This window comes from Cherax quadricarinatus, chromosome 41 (genome assembly GCF_038502225.1).
Source record: "Cherax quadricarinatus isolate ZL_2023a chromosome 41, ASM3850222v1, whole genome shotgun sequence".
In the NCBI taxonomy this organism is placed as follows: domain Eukaryota; kingdom Metazoa; phylum Arthropoda; class Malacostraca; order Decapoda; family Parastacidae; genus Cherax; species Cherax quadricarinatus.
Window position 1 is genome coordinate 25,118,813 of NC_091332.1, and position 19,467 is coordinate 25,138,279.

The 19,467-nt window shown below is 41.3% G+C and overlaps 1 protein-coding gene across 2 annotated transcripts in view; it reads left to right on the forward strand.

Moving 5' to 3' along the window:
- The window catches only part of LOC128695977 (phosphatidylinositol 3,4,5-trisphosphate 3-phosphatase TPTE2), a 602,430-nt gene that overhangs the window by 419,951 nt on the left and 163,012 nt on the right, over positions 1-19,467 (forward strand). For both annotated transcript variants that reach the window (XM_070093099.1, XM_070093098.1), the window contains 2 exons: positions 1,180-1,292; positions 7,745-7,945. In XM_070093099.1, coding sequence (XP_069949200.1) covers positions 1,180-1,292; positions 7,745-7,945 — 314 coding nt within the window. The remainder of the gene's footprint in view (positions 1-1,179; positions 1,293-7,744; positions 7,946-19,467) is intronic.

Here is a 19,467-nt window from a genome sequence, read left to right on the forward strand (position 1 = left end):
GTGAGAGTTGGACCTGCCCATGGTGTGGGTGGGTGAGAGTTGGACCTGCCCATGGTGTGGGTGGGTGAGAGTTGGACCTGCCCATGGTGTAGGTGGGTGAGAGTTGGACCTGCCCATGGTGTGGGTGGGTGAGAGTTGGACCTGCCCATGGTGTGGGTGGGTGAGAGTTGGACCTGCCCATGGTGTGGGTGGGTGAGAGTTGGACCTGCCCAGCATAATTTCCCACTTCACAAACTAAGTTGATTAGAATTGTTGAGCGGAAAATAATCTCAATAGTATAAAAGTGGACAATGTCGTCTAGTTACTTATGAAGACAACATTGAATATAACATTGATTTTCATGTTAATATGAAGCAAATTATAATTGGAATGTCATACTCAGATTATTATTAATCCTAAGTTGAAAGATATTTTTATAATTGAAATTAACGTTTCAAACTGTGATAGTTTTGCCTATAACAAGCAAATATTTAATCCAAACTATATAAAAAAATTACTCTCTTTTTCACATTCACGATTAATCTTGTTAAAACAATCAAACTCAAACTACAGTTTAATAAGAGTTTAAACGTATATACACACCACGGCAGACTAGACTAACCATAATCACTGCATGGTTAATTTAGCCAATTTAATTTTAACTGGAAACGTAAAATAAAGCATATATAACCTAATTAAAATATGCAGGGAAGATAATATGAGTAATATTGATTCTATGCTGTTTCTCTGAGCCTAAGTGTTTATATAGGCCTACATAACCTTTACAGTGGTCATATAATAAATTATGTAGAATTGACCCTAATAATGATAAGAACAAAGGAGTTTAAGGTATCAGAGAAGCGCACTTCGTCTTCAGGTAGAAAAAATGGTTTACAAAACACGTGGGTTTATTATCAGTATTGTTGATCAGTGTGTGAGTGATGGTGGAGTCGCTGTCTTGCTCCTCATCTAGTTATCATACCAACGATAAGTCACACTACCATATCTGCAACACTTTACATCTAACTCACACTTTGAAATGGAAACTAGAAGACGTTTCGATACGGTTAAAGGAGGTCCAAAACGTCTCAGGTTTCCACTCCGAATTATGTGCTAGTTGTGAATTCCCAGTTATGTATTCGTTGAACTTCTTTTTAAAGCTACTTAGTAGTTTGTTAATACGTTATTTTTATTATGTAGGTGTGGCAGCGTACAACCAAGTTCTTGGAATACGATGCAGACCAGCATGAGTTAGAGATAGAGATGGGCTTTGAAGACCCATCTAATCCTCCAGTTCCAGGCTGTAATCTTTAGTAAGTGAATTATGTTACGGGTTCTTGTTGGCTTATTCTGGATTTAATTTACATAACTTACCAACACTAAATGCCTATATAACAATTATGTGATTATTGGAACCATTTTAGGGATTTACTGATATGATAATTTTTATAACACGATTGTAAATAATGTCATTACGATTTCTCGATTAGGTTTGGTTAGATAAGATTTGTCGAGCATTCATTCATAAGGGCTTAGAAAGGAGCCGAGTTAGAGGACACCACCGCTATGTTCCTGAGAGACTTGTCTTTAAAATCCTTCATTGTGGTCATGGTGGGGCCCATGCTAAACTTCCTATATTGTACAGAAATGCCCTAGTTAGGTGAAATTTATTACTGGCGGCATGGTACAGTGAATAGTGTAACGACTGCTAGTTTTAGGGTTGGTTTGCCATGAGTTCGATTCTTACCGTTCAGTGAGTTAGAAACTTATAACTGTAAAATTATCTTGGTTGCATACATGAAGGTTATCTTATTGTTCAAGCGGTTATAACTGATGGTGCAGTCTTTTAATTGAAGAGTTAGCAGTATAGTTCCAGTACAGTTATGGTGCTGTGAACAGTTTGCCGAGTACTTCTACAGTATAGCTTATAAATTAGCCTAATGAAAATTTCAAATGCTACATGATTTATTTTCCAGTGCAAGGAAGTAAGAAGTGTTAGGGATTTTTTGTATACAATGCAGTAGACATAGCATAGTGTACCTGAGTTAGGATGGAAATGTGTTTGCTTATAAAAATGGATGTATTTCGGTTGCTACGCTATCTGAAGAAGGTAACTCCGTGTTCATGACCCCAGTCCACTGTGCCTCGGTGCATATTATTGGAATAGTACGCAGTGCGGCACAAGTTGATAATGCAGTTAAATATTAGTGTTGGAGAACTGAAGCGAATCAGAAGAGGCATTCACAAGTCATCACATAGAAACTAATATCCAGATTTCTTCAGAGAATGATAGATTACGATATACACAGCCTGAATATAATTCATACCATTCAAAGAGACCACTATCCTTAAATACGCAAGAATATTAAATTTGAAGCCGCTCAGATGTTTCATGACCAAGTTATGAACATGGAAGAGTTGAAGCTAATCAGATGCGACACTTGGAAATTTTCGCATGTAAAGCAATATTTCAGTTATGCCAGTGTCTTCAAATAAAAGCAAATTGGGACCTACACAGGCCAAAATCAATCCAAATTTTTTCAAAGTAAGACTAAACCAACTACTGTGAAAATACAGTAAGTAATGTGTAAGCTTAGTATACATAACATACAATTTTTTACAAAGGTCTTGAAGGCACACATATTATAGGCACATAAAAGAACTTTAAGATGGTTTATCCTATATAACCAAATAAAGTCAGAAACTGTGATGTTTCTGATAAGAAAAGACGTTCTTCAGTTATTTCACAGAAACCAATTTGATTAATAAAATTGGCACATGATAACTTACACAAGCTAACATCAAGATTGTTTCCTTTGAGTAAAACACATCAACACTATAACGTTAAAGTTGACCAGAACATTCATTTTCTAGTTATTGGGCAGAATACTGCAAAATTTGTGCCTACACACAAAAATCTCGGATATTATTCTAACTCCACAAGACTTTTGAAGAGGCTATTAATGACTTGCCCATGCACTCTGCCCCAGGCCCTGACTCGTGGAACTCCATGTTCATCAAGAATTGCAAGAAGTCCCTATCGCGTGCCTTCAGCGTTTTATGGAGAGGGAGCATGGACACAGGGGTCATCCCACACACACTAAAAACAACAGACATAGCCACACTCCACAAAGGTGGCAGTAAAACAATTGCAAAGAACTACAGACCGATAGCACTAACATCCCATATCATAAAAATCTTGGAGAGGGTTCTAAGAAGCAAGATCGCCAACTCATCAGTTACACAACCCAGGGCAACACGGGTTTAGAACAGGTCGCTCCTGCCTGTCCCAGCTACTGGACCACTATGACAAGGTCCTGGATGCTGTAGAGGATAAACAAAATACAGATGTAGATGGATCTAAAACTCCCTGACAAATAGAACATAAAGAGTAATAGTAAACAGAGTAAAGTCCCAGGCAGCCATGGTAAAAAGCTCTGTTCCACAAGGCACAGGGTATACAACAAATTCTAACCATACAGTAGAGCGGAAAAGTAATGTGAAGGACCTGGGAGTGATAATGTCAGAGGATCTCGCCTTCAAAGACCACAATGTATCTACCTCATCCGCTAGGAAAATGATAGGATGGATAATGAGAACCTTCAAAACTAGGGATGTCAAGCCCATGACGATTTTCTTCAAATCGCTTGTGCTCTCTAGGCTGGAATACTGCTGTACACTAACGGCCCCCTTCAAGGCTGGCGACATTGCAGACCTGGAGAGTGTACAAAGAACTTTCACGGCGCACATAAGTACTATAAGGCACCTAAACTACTGGGAGCGGTTAAAGGTCCTTGATCTGTATTCCCTCGAACGCAGGCGAGAGAGAAACATGATAATATACACTTGGGAGGTCTTGGAGGGATTGGTACCGAACCTACACACGAAAATCACTCCCTATGAAAGCAAAAGACTCGGTAGGAGATGCAACATCCCCCCGATGAAAAGCAGGGGGCGCCACGTGTACACTGAGAGACAACACAGTAAGTGTCCGGGGCCCAAGACTGTTCAACTGCCTCCCAGCATACATAAGGGGGATTACCAATAGACCCCTGGCTGTCTTCAAGAAGGCACTGGACAGGCACCTAAAGTCAGTACCTGACCAACTGGGCTGTGGTTCGTACGTCAGCTTGTGTGCGGCCAACAGTAACAGCCTGGTTTATCAGACCCTGATCCACCATGAGGCCTGGTCTCAGACCGGGTGCGGGGGCGTTGACCCCCGAAACCCTCTCTAGGTAAACAGCATAAACTCATGAAATATTCCATCTGTTTCATTGGAGATTGATTCTGTTCACAATTGTTATATTTTAATCAGAGGAAAGCGCTAATCCTGTAGGGGTCATTAGGAGCTTGTGGAATGGAAGGCATTCAAATTCGATCCAAGGAAAAGATAAGCCCAGTTCCTTGGATCAAGAGCTCCTCACCAGCATCAAGGCAAAATAATGTAATATAAAATAATACTATACCATTTCTAGATTAAAAGTGACAAGATGGCATCTCAACATTGCATCAAATACACCAACCTTCAGAGGAGCCTCTCCAGTTATCACGCAAATAAAAATTTGATAATGACTTGCGTAACATTGCATTAAGGTCACCCAGGCATGCGGATAGTCCCATAAATCTTGCCCAAGCTACATTACACCAGTGTTGAAAATTTGAAGTCGATCGAATAATACGTTCTTGAGTAATAAACGAAAAATTGTGAGAAAGCAAACGAAAATGTTGCTGAGAATGTTCCGGAACATAAGAAAATGCCTTTATAATAAGATTTTTTTATGCTTTCTAGTTTTCTTATTTAAATTCTATTAAAAGTTCTCTACAATGCCGTAAGAAAGAGTATTTGATTTTGCTGCTTTTAAAAATCCACTTTGAAGAAAAATGCCAGTAAGATACCAAAATTGGTTTGAGTAAAATGTCAGATTTGCACCAACTTAAACTAAATAATATTCGTCAATAATATTTTGAAGCTAATCAGAAGAAGCATTATTTAGTTATTGAATCAAAATTAATATAACCATTTATTCAATAAAATTGGCAAATTGGGACTAATGTCACTCAACAACAGCGTGAGCTTTGTGCTCGTGAGGTCTGTATCTCAACGGGAGGAGAATGAAATCAGTTCCTTTGGCAAATTACGGCCACCAATGTGCTGGCGTCAAGAAGTGAGATGACCAGTGTACCTGCCGGGCACCTGATGTTTGTAGCATGGTGGTGCAGTTGACTAAGGTTAGGTTAGGTAAGGTTTGTCAGGAAACAAGGCAAGTGTTTCCTGACGCCGGTCTTGGTCATATGATGACCCGTCACTGGGGCTTTTGGTCATCTGACCGAGGCCTTTCGCTGGCTTACCGGTCCATCCCTTTAAAAGCTGAGGGTTGTTATTATAACCATTTTTGATTAGCTAATACGTCGGGAGGTTAGCAAGGTTCCCAGGAGGATGGCTCAATGTCCTGTGTTCGATTTTTGTCTTGTTGCAGTATTATTTGCGCTCGCTCGCGCGCACGCACGCGCACACACACACACACACACACACACACACACACACACACCCACACACACACACACACACACACACACGATGTATAATCCACCACAGAACTGCAGGAGGCGTAGAGCTGCAAGTGGAGAGAATAACAGGAGTAGAATGGGAAAAGCCTGACTATAAAAGAGGGGACTACATAGGGTTGAAGAACTTCATGCGGGAGGTCCAGTGGGACAGAGAACTGGCAGGAAAGCCAGTAAATGAAATGATGGAATATGTAGCAACAAAATGCAAGGAGGCAGTGGAAAGGTTCATTCCCAAGGGCAACAGTAACAACGGGAAGACCAGAACAAGCCCCTGGTTTACCCGACGGTGTAAGGAGGCAAAAACAAAGTGCAATAGAGAATGGAAAAAGTACAGAAGGCAGAGAACACACGAAAATAGGGAGATCAGTCGCAGAGCCAGGAATGAGTACGCACAGGTAAGGAGGGAGGCCCAGCGACAGTATGAAAATGACATAGCATCGAGAATCAAGACTGACCCGAAACTGTTGTATAGCCACATCAGGAGGAAGACAACAGTCAAAGACCAGGTGATCAGATTAAGGACAGAAGGTGGAGAACTCACAAGAAATGATCAGGAGGTATGTGAGGAGCTGAACAGGAGATTTAAGGAAGTTTTTACAGTAGAGACAGGAAGGGCTGTGGGAAGACAGCACAGAAGGGAACATCAAGAGGGAATATACCAACAAGTGTTGGATGACATACGAACAACTGAGGAGGAGGTGAAGAAGCTCTTAAGTGACCTTGACACCTCAAAGGCGATGGGACCGGACAACATCTCCCCATGGGTCCTTAGAGAAGGAGCAGAGATGCTGTGTGTGCCTCTAACCACAATCTTCAACACATCCCTTGAAACTGGGCAACTACCTGAGAAATGGAAGACAGCTAATGTAGTCCTCATATTTAAGAAAGGAAACAGAAACGAGGCACTAAACTACAGACCTGTGTCTCTGACATGTATTGTGTGCAAAGTCATGGAGAAGATTATCAGGAGGAGAGTGGTCGAACACCTGGAAAGGAACAAGATTATAAATGAAAACCAGCATGGGTTCATGGAAGGCAAATCTTGTATCACAAACCTCCTGGAGTTTTATGACAAGGTAACAGAAGTAAGACACGAGAGAGAGGGTTGGGTAGATTGCGTTTTCCTAGACTGCAGGAAGGCCTTTGACACAGTTCCCCACAAGAGATTAGTGCAGAAGCTGGAGGATCAGGCACACATAAAAGGAAGGGCACTGCAATGGATAAGGGAATACCTGACAGGGAGGCAGCAACGAGTCATGGTACGTGAAGAGGTATCACAGTGGGCGCCTGTTACGAGCGGGGTCCCACAGGGGTCAGTTCTAGGACCAGTGCTATTTTTGATATATGTGAACGACATGATGGAAGGAATAGACTCTGAAGTGTCCCTGTTCGCAGATGACGTGAAGTTGATGAGAAGAATTAAATCGGACGAGGATGAGGCAGGACTGCAAAGAGACCTGGAGAGGCTGGACATGTGGTCCAGTAACTGGCTCCTCGAATTCAATCCAGCCAAATGCAAAGTCATGAAGATTGGGGAGGGGACACAAACACACACACACACACACACACACACACACACACGCACACACGCACACACGCACACACCCACACACACACACGCACACACACACGCACACACACACACACACACACACGCACGCACACACACACACGCACACACACACACACACGCACACACGCACACACACACGCACACACGCACACACACACACGCACACACACACACGCACACACTTACGCACACGCACACACACACACAGGTATACATATTTTTATGAATTGGAATATTGTGACCACCCTCCAATATTTTTGTTGCGTTCATTGAGGTAGAGGAGGCTGGGCTTATGAAATACGGGGATAACTTTCTCGGATCGAGCAGTACCAGAAATGCATCTAGTTTTTATTACATTAAATTGAATAGTATTCTGTTTATGATAATTGAAAGAAAATTAAGGTTCAATATTAGATAAATTATTAAGAATCTATGCTTGAGAATTTCGATGTTATTGAGAACATTAGAGAGAATTTGTCACTACTTATAAATTTTCACAGATTATATAAGAGTTAAATATTGTTAGGTAAACGGACACATGTGTAAGTAATGTGACATTTTATTGTGGCAACGTTTCGCTCTTCAGCTTTATCAAGTCAAATATTATTTTCTCATTACAATTAGCTACATGCAGTGGCGGACGCGACGGTTTGTGGAGCACTTCGTGGTGCGCTTACTGACGGCGCTGCTCATCCTCATTGATATGATCCTCCTCTTCGTGGATCTCTTCAACCACCCCACCAACAATGACCCCATCGAGTACTGCTCACTTGCCTTCTCTACCTATTTTATGATTGAAGTTACCTTAAGGATGTTCGGATTGGGGTAGGTTTATTTCATTTTAGTATTTTTAATAATGTATGTTCGTTCTTGAAAAATTATTGGTTAGTTTTTTTTAGCCTGTTACCTACAAAAACAAAGATAAAGGAGGTGCAACTATCCTGTGTTAAGAATGTAAAACAGAAACTTGTTATGTGTTGTGACTGCCCAAATTTCTGGTCTTTGTCTTGTGAACATGTAAGATAGCAGGTAAATATTCCTTTGCGTTTCTTGATATGAAAAGAATAGGACTGCGTTTTGGCGGGGTATTGAATCTAGGTCTCAGACCAGACACTTGATGCTTTAGTCTAGACCGACACACTAACTACTGTGGCTTATAACTTTAGCCATCAAGTAAACTCACTAGACTTGTTTTCTCCTACCACCAGCCATATTCTAGGCCAGGTAGGCTATGTGGCTGATCCTCCATTTTTGTATGCCGGCATAGTTTGTTGCTTTAAAATCATATATATATATATATATATATATATATATATATATATATATATATATATATATATATATATATATATATATATATATATATAATCAAAGTCTAGCGCAAGCTGGACTCCAAGGCATTGGTCCAGTGTGGTGAGATTGATATAGCACTGCGTACCTTGTTTCAAGGTCCGTAGGTTCGAGTCTTCTTCAGCCAGAGATCAGTGTTTGTTTATTTATATATATATATATATATATATATATATATATATATATATATATATATATATATATATATATATATATATATATATTTATTTATTTATTATTATTATTAACACATCGACCGATTCCCACCAAGGCAGGGTGGCCCGAAAAAGAAAAATTTTCATCATCATTTATCACTGTCTTGCCAGAAGGGTGCTTTACAATACAGTTATGAAACTGCAGCATTAACACCCCTCCTTCAGAGTGCAGACACTGTACTGCCCATCTCCAGGCCAACCGGTTTCCCTGAATCCCTTCATAAATGTTACTTTGTTCACACTCCAACAGCATGTCAAGTATTAAAAACCATTTGTCTCCATTCACTCCTATCAAATACGCTCACGCATGCTTGCTGGAAGTCCAAGCCCCTCGCACACAAAACCTCCTTTACCCCCCCTCCCTCCAACCCTTCCTAGGTCGACCCCTACCCTGCCTTCCCCCCACTACAGATTTATACACACTCGAAGTCATTCTGTTTTGTTCCATTATTTCTACATGTCCAAACCACCTCAACAACCCTTCCTCAGCCCTCTGGATAATAGTTTTGGTAATCCCACACCTCCTAATTTCCAAACTATGAATTCTCTGCATTATATTCACACCACACAATGCCCTCAGACATGACATCTCCACTGCCTCCAGCCTTCTCCTCATTGCAACATTCATCACCCATGCTTCACACCCATACAAAAGAGTTGGTACAACTATACACTCATACATTCCCCTCTTTGGTTCCATGGACAAAGTTCTTTGTCTCCAGACTCCTAAGTGCACCACTCACCCTTTTCCCTTCATCCTTCATAGACCCATCTGCTAACACTTCCACTTTTAAATATCTGAATACATTCATCTCCTCCATACTTTCTCCCTCCAATCTGATATCCAATCTTTCGTCACCTAATCTTTTTGTTATCCTCATCACCTTACTCTTTCCTATATTCACTTTAAATTTTCTTCTTTTACATACCCTACCAAATTCATCCACTAACCTCTGCAGCTTCTCTTCAGAATCTCCGAAAATCACAGTGTCATCAGCAAAGAGCAACTGTGACAACTCCCACTTTGTGGGAATTGTCACAGTTGTCACTGCATATATATATATATATATATATATATATATATATATATATATATATATATATATATATATATATATATATATATGCAAATATACAGGGTCTAAAGCCAGCAACAAACAAAATACCTTTCATCCATGGACTGCTTACTGAGTTAAACGCAGTGTTCGCAGTTTTCACAGAAACCCACATAAAGGATCACTTTAACAATGAATTATGGATCCCGGGTTATAACCTACACAGATGCGACAGAGTGAACAGGCAAAAGGGGGAAGGGGGGGGGGAGGTTGACCTGTACGTCACAGAGTCGCTGATATGCTCGGAACTACTAAACACCTCAGATGATGATGATGATGTTTTGCCAGTTTGAGAACCAGAACCAGGTCATTGTGGTTGTATATAAGCCTCCGGATGCAACTTCCCAACAATTCCAGGAACAGCTTCTGACAATAGAGAACTGTCTGGAAAATCTTCCAACTCCTTCCCCAAACATGTTGCTCCTGGGGATTTCAACCTAAGGCACCTAAATTGGAGGAATGTAACAAATAATGCTGTAGCAGAGATAACCCCAGGAGGCAGCTCAGATGAAAACTCGCACATACACGAGCTTTTAAATCTCTGCACCAAATTCACCTTAAACCAGCAAATAAAAGAACCAACAAGATTACAGAATACACTGACAATGATCTGATACGAAATATTACTCAGATCACAACATAGAGGTTCATACATGTATGCGCTGGGCCCCAGACTAACAAAATGTGATCAGTCATGAGGGAGTCATATGTAGGCCTACCAGCTTTCTCTAACTAGATTTGAGGGCGCTAGAATTTAGGCGTACTAGTACGTCCGAAACCCTGAAAAGGTTAAGTGAAACAAAACTGAAGGGGGTGGGAGAGTTTCAGTGGAGAGAAGTAAATGGGATTAGGTCAGGGGTTTCAAGTAGAGTTAGAGCTAAAGAAGGAGTAGCAATAATGTTGAAGGATAAGCTATGGCAGGAAAAGATGGACTATAAATTTATTAATTCAAGAATTATGTAGAGTAAAATAAAGGTTGGATGTGAAAAGTGGGTTATGGTAAGCATATATGCACCTGGAGAAGAGAGAAGTGTAGAGGAAAGAGGTTTTGGGAAATGTTGAGCGAGTGTGTGGAGAGTTTTGAACCAAGTGTGAATACTTGTGGTTGGGAATTTCAGTGCTGAAGTGGGTAAAAATGTTGTGGAGGGAGTAGTAGGTAAATCTGGGGTGCCAGGGGTAAATGAAAATGGGGAGCCTTTAATTGAGCAATGTGTAGAAAGAGGTTTGCTAATAAGTAATACATATTTTTTGAAAAAAAAGAGGATTAATATGCAAGGTATGATGTAGCACATAAGTAGTTTGTTAGATTATATATTGGCGGATAAAAGGTTGATGGGTAGGCTTCAGGATGAACATGTTTACAGAGGGGCAACTGATATATCGGATCATTATTTAGTTGTAGCTACAGTTAGATTAAGAGGTAGATGGGACAAAAGGAAAATGGCAACAGCAAGTAAGAGAGAGGTGAAAGTGTATAAACTAAGGGAGGAAGAAGTTCGGGTGAGATATAAACAACTATTGACAGAAAGGTGGGCTAGTGCAAGTATGAGTAGTGGGGGCGGGTGGTTGAAGTGGGTTGGAATAGTTTTAAAAATGCAGTATTAGAATGTGGGGCAGAAGTCTGTGGCTATAGGAGGGAGGGTGCAGGAGGAAAGAGGAGTGATTGGTGGAATGATGAAGTAAAGGGTGTGATAAAAGAGAAAAAGTTAGCTTATGAGAGGTTTTTACAAAACAGAAGTGTTATAAGAAGAGCAGAGTATATGGAGAGCAAAAGAAAGGTGAAGAGAGTGGTGAGAGAGTGCAAAGCAGAGCAGATGATAGAGTGGGAGAGGCACTGTCAAGAAATTTTGATGAAAATAAGAAAAATTTTGGAGTGAGATAAACAAGTTAAGAAAGCCTAAGGAATGAATGGACTTGTCAGTTAAAAACAGAGTAGGGGAGTTAGTAGAAGGGAAGATGGAGGTATTGGGTAGATGGCGGGAATATTTTGAGAAACTTTTAAATGTCGACGAAGAAAGGGAGGCGGTAATTTCATGCACTGGCCAGGGTGGTATACCATCGTTTAGGAGTGAAGAAGAGCTGGATGTGAGTGTGGGGGAGGTGCGTGAGGCATTACGTAGAATGAAAGGGGGTAAAGCAGATGAAACTGACAGGATCATGACAAATATTAAAAGCAGGGGGGGGGGATATAGTGGTGGAGTGGTTGGTATTTTTGCTTAATAAATGTATGAAAGAGGGGAAAGTACCTAGGGATTGGCAGAGAGCATGTATAATTCCATCATATAAAGGGAAGGGGACAAAAGAGATTGTAAAAATTATAGAGAAATAAGTTTACTGACTATACCAGGAAAAGTGTATGGTAGGGTTATTATTGAAAGAATTAGAGGCAAGACAGAGGATTGTGGATGAGCAAGGAGGTTTTAGAGTGGGTAGGGGATGTGTAGATCAAGTGTTTACATTGAAGCATATATGGGAACAGTATTTAGATAAAGGGAGGGAAGTTTTCATTGAATTTATGGATTTAGAAAAGGCATATGATAGAGTGGATAGAGGAGCAATGTGGCAGATGTTGCAAGTATATGGAATAGGTAGTAAATTACTAAATGCGGTAAAGAGTTTTTATGAGGATAGTGAGGCTCAGGTTAGTGTGTGTAGAAGAGAGGGAGACTACTTCTCGGTAAAAGTAGGTCTTAGACAGGGATATGTAGTGTCACCATGGTTGTTTAATATAGATGGGGTTGTAAAAGAAGTAAATGCTAGGGTGTTCGGGAGAGGGGTGGGATTAAATGATGGAGAATCAAATACAAAATGGGAATTGACACAGTTATTTTTTGCTGATGATACTGTGCTTATGGGAGATTCTAAAGAAAAGTTGCAAAGGTTAGTGGACGAGTTTGGGAGAGTGTGTAAAGGTAGAAAGTTGAAAGTGAACATAGAAAAGAGTAAGGTGATGAGGGTATCAAATGATTTAGATAAAGAAAAAATGGATATCAAATTGAAGAGGAGGAGTATGGAAGAAGTGAATGTTTTCAGATATTTGGGAGTTGACGTGTCAGTGGATGGATTTATGAAGGATGAGGTTAACCATAGAATTGATGAAGGAAAAAAGGTGAATGGTGCATTGAGGTATATGTGGAGACAAAAAAACATTATCTGTGAGGCAAAGAAGGGAATGTATGAAAGTATAGTAGTACCAACACTCTTATATAGGTGTGAAGCTTGGGTTGTAAATGCTGCAGCGAGGAGGCGGTTGGAGGCAGTGGAGATGTCCTGTCTGAGGGCAATGTGTGGTGTAAATATTATGTAGAAAATTCGGAGTGTGGAAATTAGGAGAAGGTGTGGAGTTAATAAAAGTATTAGTCAGAGAGCTGAAGAGGGGTTTGTAGATGAATGGTTCAGAGAACCGACATGTTGATAAATTAGACATATGTGCAACTCTTGGGTATCTTTATTGAGGAAACGTTTCGCCACACAGTGGCTTCATTAGTCCATACGTAGGAGAAACTTGAAGAAGAGGGGTTGTTGAGGTGGTTTGGTCATTTAGAGAGAATGGATCAAAGTAGAATGACATGGAGAGTGTATAAATCTGTAGGGGAAGGAAGGCAGGGTAGGGGTCGTCCTCGAAAAGGTTGAAGGGAGGTTTTGTGGGCGAGGGGCTTGGACTTCCAGCAGGCGTGTGTGAGCGTGTTCAATAGGAGTGAATGAAGACGAATGGTATTTTGGACCTGACGAGCTGTTGGAGTGTGAGCAAGGTAATATGTAGTGAAGGGATTCAGGGAAACCCGTTATTTTTATATAGCCGGACTTGAGTACTGGAAATGGGAAGTACAGTGCCTGCACTTTAAAGGAGGAGTTTAGGATATTAGCAGTTTGGAGGGATATGTTGTATATCTTTGTACATGTTTCTAAACTGTTATGTTCTGAGCACCTCTCCAAAACAGTGATTATGTATGAGTGAGGTGAAAGTGTTGAATGATGAAAATATTTTCTTTTTGGGGATTTTCTTTTTGGGTCACCCTGCCTCGGTGGGAGACGGCCCAACTTGTTGATATATATATATATATATATATATATATATATATATATATATATATATATATATATATATATATATATATATATATATATATATATATATATATATCAGGGTAACTAGGGATCCCAGGGCAGCTAGTTTTCTGTTCCAGCGGCTCAGTGCTGCTGTTCAAAGGGGTAATGCCTGCGAATTCCTTGCATTGTTCAAATCTCTAGTAAGGCTGATGCATGCAGGGGATGAGATGAAAAGCTGTAAGCCTTCTCCCTGAAAGCTGGCTGCCTTGGATCAAACGTGTAGCTCATGCTACACGCCAAGGTATTGGTCCAGTGTGGGTAGATTGGTAAAGCACTGCGTACCTTGTCCTAAGGTTCGTAGGTTCGAGTCTCCTTCAGCCAGAGATCAGTGTTTGTGTATATTTCGCATGCTCTCGCGAATTCCTTGCATTGTTCAAATCTCTAGTAAGGCTGATGCATGCAGGGGATGAGATGAAAAGCTGTAAGCCTTCTCCCTGAAAGCTGGCTGCCTTGGATCAAACGTGTAGCTCATGCTACACGCCAAGGTCCAGTGTGGGTAGATTGGTAAAGCACTGCGTACCTTGTCCTAAGGTTCGTAGGTTCGAGTCTCCTTCAGCCAGAGATCAGTGTTTGTGTATATTTCGCATGCTCTCGCGAATTCCTTGCATTGTTCAAATATCTAGTAAGGCTGATGCATGCAGGGGATGAGATGAAAAGCTGTAAGCCTTCTCCCTGAAAGCTGGCTGCCTTGGATCAAACGTGTAGCTCATGCTACACGCCAAGGTATTGGTCCAGTGTGGGTAGATTGGTAAAGCACTGCGTACCTTGTCCTAAGGTTCGTAGGTTCGAGTCTCCTTCAGCCAGAGATCAGTGTTTGTGTATATTTCGCATGCTCTCGCGAATTCCTTGCATTGTTCAAATCTCTAGTAAGGCTGATGCATGCAGGGGATGAGATGAAAAGCTGTAAGCCTTCTCCCTGAAAGCTGGCTGCCTTGGATCAAACGTGTAGCTCATGCTACACGCCAAGGTCCAGTGTGGGTAGATTGGTAAAGCACTGCGTACCTTGTCCTAAGGTTCGTAGGTTCGAGTCTCCTTCAGCCAGAGATCAGTGTTTGTGTATATTTCGCATGCTCTCGCGAATTCCTTGCATTGTTCAAATCTCTAGTAAGGCTGATGCATGCAGGGGATGAGATGAAAAGCTATAAGCCTTCTCCCTGAAAGCTGGCTGCCTTGGATCAAACGTGTAGCTCATGCTACACGCCAATGTATTGGTCCAGTGTGGGTAGATTGGTAAAGCACTGCGTACCTTGTCCTAAGGTTCGTAGGTTCGAGTCTCCTTCAGCCAGAGATCAGTGTTTGTGTATATTTCGCATGCTCTCGCGAATTCCTTGTATTGTTCAAATCTCTAGTAAGGCTGATGCATGCAGGGGATGAGATGAAAAGCTGTAAGCCTTCTCCCTGAAAGCTGGCTGCCTTGGATCAAACGTGTAGCTCATGCTACACGCCAAGGTATTGGTCCAGTGTGGGTAGATTGGTAAAGCACTGCGTACCTTGTCCTAAGGTTCGTAGGTTCGAGTCTCCTTCAGCCAGAGATCAGTGTTTGTGTATATTTCGCATGCTCTCGCGAATTCCTTGCATTGTTCAAATCTCTAGTAAGGCTGATGCATGCAGGGGATGAGATGAAAAGCTGTAAGCCTTCTCCCTGAAAGCTGGCTGCCTTGGATCAAACGTGTAGCTCATGCTACACGCCAAGGTATTGGTCCAGTGTGGGTAGATTGGTAAAGCACTGCGTACCTTGTCCTAAGGTTCGTAGGTTCGAGTCTCCTTCAGCCAGAGATCAGTGTTTGTGTATATTTCGCATGCTCTCGCGAATTCCTTGCATTGTTCAAATCTCTAGTAAGGCTGATGCATGCAGGGGATGAGATGAAAAGCTGTAAGCCTTCTCCCTGAAAGCTGGCTGCCTTGGATCAAACGTGTAGCTCATGCTACACTCCAAGGTATTGGTCCAGTGTGGGTAGATTGGTAAAGCACTGCATACCTTGTCCTAAGGTTCGTAGGTTCGAGTCTCCTTCAGCCAGAGATCAGTGTTTATATATATATATATATATATATATATATATATATATATATATATATATATATATATATATATATATATATATATATATATATACCTGGAGAGGGTTCCGGGGGTCAACGCCCCCGTGGCCCGGTCTGTGACCAGGCCTCATGGTGGATCAGGGCATGATCAACCAGATTGTTACTGTTGGCCGCACGCAAAGTGACGTACGAACCACAGCCCAGAGAGAAGAGAAGATGTGAATTAGAAAGAGAGAGACGTTACCTATACAGGCAAAGGCAAGGAATCACAGAACTGTTGAAAGGGACCAGCATATCTGGAATACGAAGGGAGGCACTGGTCAGACAAATAGCAAACATTGAACTTAAGCGTAAGGAATCATACAGGAGACAAGAAACTCAGGAACTTAAAGTCGTCAATGAAATTAAAAAAAAAAAAATTCTATTCTTATGCCAAATCTAAGGCAAAAATGACATCAAGTATTGGATCCCTGCGTAGACATGATGGGACATACACAGATGACAGCAAAGAAATGAGTGAGATACTAAAGTCCCAAACGATTCAGTGTTTAGCGAGCCATTAACCGGACTTAGAATCTAAAATCTAAATGATTTTTTTATGACAGACTTGAAATTTAGTAAATCCAAAAATCTCCGATATTACCCTAACACAAGAGTTCCATAAAACAATAAATGACATACCCATTAACTTGGCCCAAGACCCAGACTCGTGGAACTCTGTGTTCATTAAGAACTGCAAGAAGGGCCCAAGACCCAGACTCGTGGAACTCTGTGTTCATTAAGAACTGCAAGAAGCCCCTTTCACATGCCTTCAGCATTCTATGGAGAGGGAGCATGGACACAGGATCCTTCCCATAGTCACTAAAAAAGACATAGCCCTGCTCCACAAAGATGGCAGTAATGCAATTGCAAAGAATTACAGGCCGAAAGCACTAACATCCCATATAAAAATCTCTGAAAGGGCTCTAGGAAGCAAGATCGTCACGCACCTAGATACCCATCAATTACACAACCCAGGGCAACATGGGTTTAAAGCAGGTCGCTCCTGCCTGTCCCAACTACTAAACCACTATGACAAGGTCTTACATAAATAACAAAAAAAAAGGCACAATACCGTGACTGGAACGATATACAAATAACCCGCACATAGAAGAGAGGAGCTTACGACGACTTTTCGGCCCGAGTTTGTAAATGGTCCAAGTCGGACCGAAACGTCGTCGTAAGCTCCTCTCTTCTATGTGCGGGTTATTTGTGTAAAGGTCTTACATGCACTAGAGGACAAACAAAATGCAGATGAAGTATACACAGGTTTTGCGAAAGCCGTCGATAAGTGTGACCATAGTGTAACAGCGCTCAAAATGCGTGATAAAGGAATAACAGGAAAAGTTGGTACATGGATCTATAACTTCTTAACAAATAGAGCACGAAGAGTAGCAGTAAACAAAGTAAAGTCAGCGGCGGCTACAGTGAAAAACTCGGTTCCACAAGGCACTGTACTTGCTCCCATCCTGTTCCTTTTCCTCGTATCTGTCAGAGATGTAAGCCACAGCACCGTGTCTTCCTTTGCAGATGATACCCGAATTTGCATGATGGTGTCATCCATCGAAGATGCTGCAAGACTCCAAGCGGACGCGAAGAACAACATGAAGTTCAATGAAAAGAAATTTCAGTTACTTCGATGTGGAAAACTCGAGAAAATTAAAACCTTATCAGAGTATAAAACAAATTCCAACCACACAGTAGAGCGAAAAAACTAATATGAAAGGCCTGGGAGTGATAATGTTAGAGGATCTCACTTTCAAGAATCACAACAATGTTTCTATCACATCTGCTTAAAAAATGATAGGATAGATATTGAGAACCTTCAAGACTAGGGATGAGAACCCATGATGGTTCTTTTCAAATTGCTTGTTCTCTCTAGGCTGGAATATTGCTGTACGCTGATGACCCCTTTCAAGGCAGCGGAAATTGCAGATCTAGAGAATGTACAGAGAACTTTCACGGTACACATAAATACGATAAAGCACCTAAATTCCTGGGAACGTTTGAAGTCCCTTGATTTGTATTTCCTGGAATGCAGGCGAGAAAGATACATGATAATTTACACTTGGAAAATCCTAGAGGGACTAGTCCCAAATTTGCACACGAGAATCACTCCCAACAAAAGCAAAAGACTGGGCAGGAGATGCAGCATCCCTTCAATGAAAAGCAGAGGCGCCAAGAGTACGATAAGAGATAATACAATAAGTGCCAGGGGCCCAAGACTGTTCAACTGCCTCCCAGCATTCATTAGGAGGGTTATCATTAGACCCCTGGCTCTCTTCAAGAAGGCACTGAGCAGGCACCTTAAGTCAGTACCTGACTAGCTGGGCTGCGGTTCATACGTCGGTCTGCGTGCGACCAGCAGTAACAGCCTGGTTGATCAGGCCCTGATCCACTACGAGACCTGGTCACAGACCAGGCTGAGGGGGGCATTGGTCCCCGAAACCCTCTTCAAATATACTCCAGGCCTTCAGCTGGCTTACCGGTCCACCATTGAAAAAATTATTCTTTTGTTCATCATATGGCAGTACTATAACTTTTGTACATAATAGAGCCAAAGCGGAAACATTCTCTGACTTGTGAAGAAAATCGACGATTCATTCAGTGTGCAGCCCTTGTCCTCCCTTTTGTCTGTTTTGTTAATAGTTCTGGAATTCATGTGCTCTCTTCTATGTATTTTTTTCTGGGCTTCATGTGTTTATATTTGTTCTGTTAGTTTGGGATTCATATGCTCCGTCGTATCTTTTGTTAATAGTTCAATAGTTCATGTGCTCCCTTGTATCTGTTTTGTTAGTTCTTGGTCTCATGTACTCCCATATATCTGTTTTGTTAATAGTTCTGGGGATCAGGTGCTCCCTTCTGTCTGTAATGTTAATAGTTCTGGGACTCAGGTGCTCCCTTCTGTCTGTAATGTTAATAGTTCTGGGACTCAGGTGCTCCCTTCTGTCTGTAATGTTAATAGTCCCAGGGTTCATCGCCATTGCGGCTGAGTCTCGGACTGAGTCTTCTAAATTAGAAAGGGAATACAGTAATTACAAGACTAAGAACTATTAAAATACAGTAAAATATATATACCGAATGAACTGTAAGTAGAAATTTGCGATTTTTAATTGTGATCTTATATGTTCATGAGGCAGAAAGAAAATGATCCTGCTTAACACTGACATAACACGAGGGTAGCACCTCCCTGGATGGAGAACAAAAAGGCACAGTACCCTGACTGGAACAGTACACAAATAACCTGCACTTATGAGAATGAAGCTTATGACGACGTTTGTGCAGCATAACTTGCGTCTGATTTAATGTAAACAATTATTTAGACCCTTTTTAAACAAATCATTTCCACAATTATGACAGTTTTTAGCAAACAGTTGTAGCTTCCAAGTGTTTGATTGCTAAGACTCGGTTGACTTGGACCATTAACTGAGGTCTCCTTCCTTCAGTCTTAGCAATCAAACACTTGGAAGCTACAACT